The sequence below is a fragment of the Condylura cristata genome, unplaced genomic scaffold (genome assembly GCF_000260355.1).
Source record: "Condylura cristata isolate star-nosed mole 26May11 unplaced genomic scaffold, ConCri1.0 scaffold00006, whole genome shotgun sequence".
Lineage (NCBI taxonomy): Eukaryota > Metazoa > Chordata > Mammalia > Eulipotyphla > Talpidae > Condylura > Condylura cristata.
Window position 1 is genome coordinate 1,727,914 of NW_004567107.1, and position 5,871 is coordinate 1,733,784.

The following is a 5,871-nucleotide window of genomic DNA, read 5'->3' on the forward strand; positions in this document are numbered from 1 at the left end:
GGCGAGGCCCGGCGGCCGCCTCCTGGCACGCCTGGCGTGCACTCACGTGCTGCAGCGCTTTGCGGGGCAGCTTCTCCGAGTGGGCGACCCATTCCTTCATCAAGTCGAGGACCAGGGGGATGAGGCTCACCACGCCCCCGTAGTGGTTCTTGGCTTCGTCGCAGCTGAGGTGGTTGACCACGTCGTGAGGGTATCTGCGGTGCAGGAGGTGGTGAGCGCGACTGGGCCCCCGGCGTGACAAGCAGGACCGCCCCGCCCCTGCCAAGGCCGGCTCCCTGGCCCGGCTCTGGCTCTGCAGGGGCGGGCCCGGGGGGCCACGGCGCCCTGCCTGCGTGCCTGGGAAGCTGCGCCCCCGCCCCCGGCCCCCACATCTGCCGCCGAGCCCCTTGGCCGCTTCTGACCCTGCTAGCTGGCCACCGTCCTCGAGCGGCGGCACTGTGGGTGCCCGGGGCCGCAGGCAGCTCCGTGGTGCCCCGGGACGGGCCTCTGCGCCTGGGACCGTCCTTGCCCAGGCTTGTGTTCTGTGTCGGAGCCTCGGGCTCAGAGGAAGACACGGGAAGGCGTGTGCGGACGACTGGGAGTCGGCGTGCTCAGAGCGCTTCCAGGGTGCCCGTGTGCGGCCCCACGGCCTGACGGCTCCCCACGGCCTGCCCGGCCCCCCAGGAGCCCGCTCCCCCGCGGCCTGGAGGCTCCGCGGAGTGGACTCACTTGGCTCGAAGGTTGCTTAAATCGTTGCTCTGGCTGACGAGGGTCTTGCACTTCTCCAGGAGGTTGTTGGTGACGGGGGTGCCGGTGTGCAGGGCCTCGAAGTGCTGGCACAGCCTGTTCAGCTCCGCGCAGATGTCCAGGAACATGAGCAGGACGCGCCGGCTGGTGGAGTTGTGGCAGTGGTGGTCCATGTAGTCCTGCACCTGCGGGCGGGGCGCGGGCCCGTGTGTCTCGGGGCGCTCGGGGGGCAGTCGCTCGGGGGGCCCACAGCCCCGCGAGCAGCCAGGCTCGCGCGCTGACCGCCAGGTGACGCCGTTTCTGTGGGCGAGGCCTGGCCTGGGTGAGCCCCCAGGAGGTGCCCGCATGCCCCAGCCCGTGCAGACAGCAGCTGCCCCCGGGGCGCAGGGAGAGGGCATGTCTGCGGACGCCGCTGGCCCGGGCAGTCGCCCCCGCACACCGAAGCCCTGGGCTGTGGTGGGCTTCGGGGCGTCCTTAGCCTACGGACGGCAGGGCGCCCAGACACAGCAGTTTCACGGGGTCCATGCACCAGCCCTGGGTGTGTCTCTCTCCAGAAGACTGAGGCCCAGGGCCACAGCCGTGCCAGGCGTTAGGCCAAGACTTCACTCCCGGCCGGCCGAGTCTCCAGCCCCCTCCCCCACCGGCCCGCGCGGGTGAGAAGCGGGAGGTGAATCTGAGTCTGGCCTGGCACGAGCTCGCCTCCCTCCCTCGCTCCCCTGCCTGTCTGCAGCTGTGCAGGGAGCGAGCTAGAGCTGGGTGGGGGCCCCCCTCCACCCGGAGCCGCCTGGGGCCCCCCCGCCAGGAGCCTTCTGGGGCTCCCCCCAGCTCGGAGCCGCCTGTGGGGGCCCCCCTCCACCCAGAGCCGCCTGGGCCCCCCCCCGCCAGGAGCCGCCTGGGGCTCCCCCCGCCCGGAGCCGCCTGGGGCTCCCCCCGCCCGGAGCCGCCTGTGGGGGCCCCCCTCCGCCCGGAGCCGCCTGGGCCCCCCCGACCCGGAGCCGCCTGGGCCCCCCCCGCCCGGCACCTGTCCGATGCTGGAGATGGGCCGGATCTTGTCGTGCGCGTCCTCCCGACAGTGCTCCAGGGCACTGACGAAGGTGAACTGCTGCTGCTGGAAGAGCCGGTAGCGCTGCTCCACGTTCCTCAGGGACTCCTTCACCTCGTTCATCGTGGCCGTGGCCGCGGAGAGGACTCTGTGGGGGTGCACGAGGCGCTGGCCAACCCGAGCGCCGCGCTGGGACCGGGGAGGCGGCCACGGCCCCAGGACGCGCGCTGCTGCCGGCCCCGTTTCCGGGGGGCGCAGGTGAACCCCAGGGTGATGCCCTTTGTACACTGGCCACTGCTGTCCAGGGCGCACTGAACCCACCCAGCCTGTCCACCACAGGGACGCAGCCTTTGCCGCAACGCTGATTTCCCTCTCCCAGCCAGGGACGCGGCCTCCGGCCCTCAGTTTCTGCCGGCGAGTGTGGCCTCTCTCAGCCTCGAGGCTCCCCGTGTGGCTGGCAAAAGCCGCTGAGGCACCGGAAACTGACTTCACCTGTTCCGGCCAAATTAACGGGCCCCGGTGGGAAAAGCTGAGGGGCGCCGGGGCTGGGCAGGGTCAGCCCTCCGTCCCTGGGCAGCTGCGGACCCTGCTCCGGGGCCTGCTCCGGGCCGGCCCCTCCCTGTATGAAGCCGCCGCGCACTGCCCAGTGCCGGGCCACGGGGCCGCCACAGGCACCCGCACGCCCCAGAGCCAGGCGGTGCACTAAAGGTGGGGCCGTCCCGCAGGCCCCAGGTCACAGACTCACGGGATGTTAGCACTGGGAGGGCCTCGGGGTCCGACCCCGCTAGCATCCGGCGGGGGCGGGGACGGGCCAGACTTCGTGAGTCTGCCGCACCCCAGTCCCGCCTTCCTGCCCAGGGGCCTCTAGGCAGCCACTGCTGGGGCCACGAGGCACCGCCTCTCAGAGCCCTGCCCTGGACCCGGTTTGGCGAGATGCTGCAGGTGGAAGGAGCCAGAACGCTGGGCAAGAGTGGGGCGGGGAGGGCGTCAGGCTTCTGCAGGCCCCAAGAACAAGATGGTGCCGACGGGCTCTTCCCTGTCTCCCACGTCCTGAGCCCAAAGGCGTCTCCATGGCTCGAGGAGGCCAGAAGGTGCCTCCACGACCAGCTGGGTGGGAAGCCAGAGCTCGGGGGACGGGAGCTCAGCTACGGCGGGGTGGCCACAGGGGGTCACAGCAGGGGGCCCTGGCAGTCGCCCGCCCCGGGCGGGCCTGTGCCCCAGCAGGGCCGTGGCAACCCCCGGGAACCCGTATTTGCTGGCGGGCAGCGCCCCCACCCCACCGGGAGTGGGCACACGGGAAGGGGCAGGGCGCTGCCGGCCAGACACCTGCTGCCACCTCGGCTCGTGCCCTGTGCCCCTAGGAGGCAGACACACACAGCGAACTCGGGGTGCAGTGGGCTAGCCAGCGAGGCACACCCCTCAGGGTGAGACTGAAGATGAAGTTACCACCAAGACGTCCAGAGAACGAGCGGGCAGAGGTCAGACCCGAGGCCGGCGCTGGGCCGGGCCCTGGGGCCTGAGACCACGCAGTCTTCATGTCAAGTTTCCATAAAGCTTTGCTATTGCAGATTCTAAGTGGGTTTCTGCATTAATTTGTCTTTAACAGCTCTTCATTAAGTTGTGTTATCCTGAGTGTGGGCACTCGGCCCCTTGTTTGCTGGGAGGAGCTGCCCGACCCGCTTCGCGGCTGGGGCCCGGCTGGCTGCCAGTGGAGACCGGCACAGAGGCTGCGGGGGGCCTGAGCCCACTTTCCCGAAACGCTCAGGGCTGGGGGCAGCAGGCGAGATCCAGGCTCTGGAGTCCCACCGCCCAGGGTTCAAGTCCCAGCCCCTCCACCTTTTAAGCGGGTCTGGGTCAGCGGTCACCCGAAGCCTCTGTGCCCTGACCTCCCCCGATGCCAGCTGCAGCTCGTAGCCCTGGGAGCACTGCAGGGGCACAGTTGTGTGTGGGCAGCAGCCGGGGCCCAGGTGGCCAGTGCCGGGCGCGGCAAAGGGGCGTGCGGTGGGCGTGGCAGACACCCTGAAAGAAACAGGCTGCCATGGCTTTGACCTCTGAAAGGAGCGAGGGGAAAGGCAGGCAGCTGGCGGAAGCGGGGGGACTTCCGCTAGAGGCTGGGTAGTGGAGGGATCCGAAGCGCCAGGCCAGGCCTTGGCCTCTAAGCCAAGGGACCGAGCGCTTTACTCATTAACTTTGTCCGTTAAGTGCTGGACGCGTGCTGGGCTACCCCAGGCTCCCGCCCCCGAAGCGGCATCTGGGAAGGGAGAGGGAGTTGCCAGTAAGGGCCAAGGAGAAGATAAAGCAGGCGAGAGGGCCGGTAGGCCACGGTGCTCCCACGGTGTGGGCGCCCTGCACAGCCTCGCCGATGGCCGGCCGAGCCCCTGACCACAGCAGGTCACCTGCGGTCCCAGTCAGCCCCGGGCCCGGCTCACACAGCCCTGCCGCCGCCCCGTGAGGAGGGCACCACGCTCATCCCCACAGGGTGGTGCCAGGCTGGGGTCACGCCGCCACTGTGGGCCGCCGCGGCCGCCGAGTGCCACTGACTTTCGAACGTCGGGGCTCTTAGCTTGGGGCCGGCCTGGCGTCATGCTGGACCTCAATGGGGACAGCAATGGGGACGTGGGTGCCGCCAGGGCCTGGAAGGCTGCCTGGGGCCCCTGGGGTCGCGCCAGCTGGGCCCTGGCCTGGCTCTCGCCGCCGTGGGGCTTCCTGCTCCCTGGCCCAGAGTAATGAGGACTAGCGGTCGGGGCTGCCGGGGGCTGCCAGGTTCTCTAGGGTTCAGCACTACTTTGGCTGGCGGCCCCAAGAGCCCTGAGAGCAAAACCGACTCGGCTCTTGATCCTAGCAACTTGTGACACGCATGTCAGCAATGTTGTGAGCGCGGCTGTAATAAGCTACCCAAAGTGATCGTCCTGGAACGAGAGTCGCTGCAGCCGAGTTAGTCTGGATGAAAGGCGCAGGGCGCAGGCGTCTGGGTCTGCGGGAGGAGGAAGGGAAAGCTGATTACCCAATAGGCTTTAGGCTTTAATTGATTTGTATTTTTCCAGGCTGCGAAAGAAGATTAAATCGTGGTATGAAAAGTGCCTAGGGCTTAAAATAAATGAGGAGAAAGGCAAGCCATTTCAGAAAGGTCCAGGAAGCCGACCGAGGCCTCCAGTGCGGGCCTGGCTCCTGTGTTCTCTGTTCCGGGAGGCAGCTCCCTTCTCGTCCCAGCTGTCTTTCAGTTGGGGCTGACAAGCCGACCGCGCTGTGCTTTGAGGAGGCAGATCTGAGGGGCCAGGCAGAGCCGCGGGTTCTGCTGTCGGGGCTGTTTCCCTGGCCGCGGGCGGAGGAGGGCTTTGGCTGGGCCCAGGCGGCTGCCACAGGCCTGCCTCTGCCTTTGACTTAACAAGTGACCTGGGTCTGACGTGTCCCCCTCTCTGGGCCTCAGTTTATTCACCTGTAAAGTGAGGGACTTCAGGGCTTTTCAAGGGGCCTCCTGATTCTAATGCTCCATGAGTACTACGTCAGGAAACTGGCCCAGAAAGGGGGAGCCAGCCCTCCCCCCCACTCAGCTGGCCAAGCTACCACTGGGGTCCGTCCACGTTCCTCGCTGCGCCCAGGAAATGAGAACACTCTAACAGCGCGCCTGCTGTGGCTGCGCACGCCTGCCCTGCGCTGTCCAGTGCCCCCTGCAAGGTGGGGTGTCACAGGGGAGGGAAGGCAGGCGCAGGCAGGGCAAGATCCCCAACTTGGCAAGGCTGTAAGAGGTGCAGGCAGGAGGAGAGCGCCTTTACCCTGCTCCTCTCCACAAAGCACCCCAAACCCGGCTCCAACAGGGCAGCTCCGGCTCCAACAGGGCAGCTCCGAAGAATGGCACCCCCAATGCAGCTGGGCCAAATGCGGGTTGCCATGACCCCAGGGCATCCCACCCCCTGCCCAGGGCGGCAGCGGAGCCCCCCAAGTCCGGGTTCGGAACCCGCCCAGCCCGCTTTGACCTTGCTCGTTCTAGAGCGGCCTTCGCCTCCGGAGCGTCCTGAATTCTGAGCGGCTCGTGGGCTTCTGGGCCCGCGGGGTCTGCGCCGGTCCCAGGGCGGGGCGGGGCCTGATTGTTACCGCCGGTGCCA

At 68.4% G+C, this 5,871-nt stretch overlaps 1 protein-coding gene across 1 annotated transcript in view; it reads right to left on the reverse strand.

The window, feature by feature from the left end:
* The window catches only part of LOC101629896 (chromosome unknown open reading frame, human C9orf9), a 9,597-nt gene extending 3,773 nt beyond the window's left edge, over nucleotides 1-5,824 (reverse strand). The window contains exons 1-5 of the mRNA XM_004677864.2: nucleotides 5,743-5,824; nucleotides 4,664-4,742; nucleotides 1,748-1,916; nucleotides 709-911; nucleotides 4-194 (exon numbers count right to left, since the gene is read on the reverse strand). Coding sequence (XP_004677921.1) covers nucleotides 4-194; nucleotides 709-911; nucleotides 1,748-1,891 — 538 coding nt within the window. The 5' untranslated portion in view covers nucleotides 1,892-1,916; nucleotides 4,664-4,742; nucleotides 5,743-5,824. The remainder of the gene's footprint in view (nucleotides 1-3; nucleotides 195-708; nucleotides 912-1,747; nucleotides 1,917-4,663; nucleotides 4,743-5,742) is intronic.
* Between the last annotated feature and the right edge of the window lie 47 nt (nucleotides 5,825-5,871).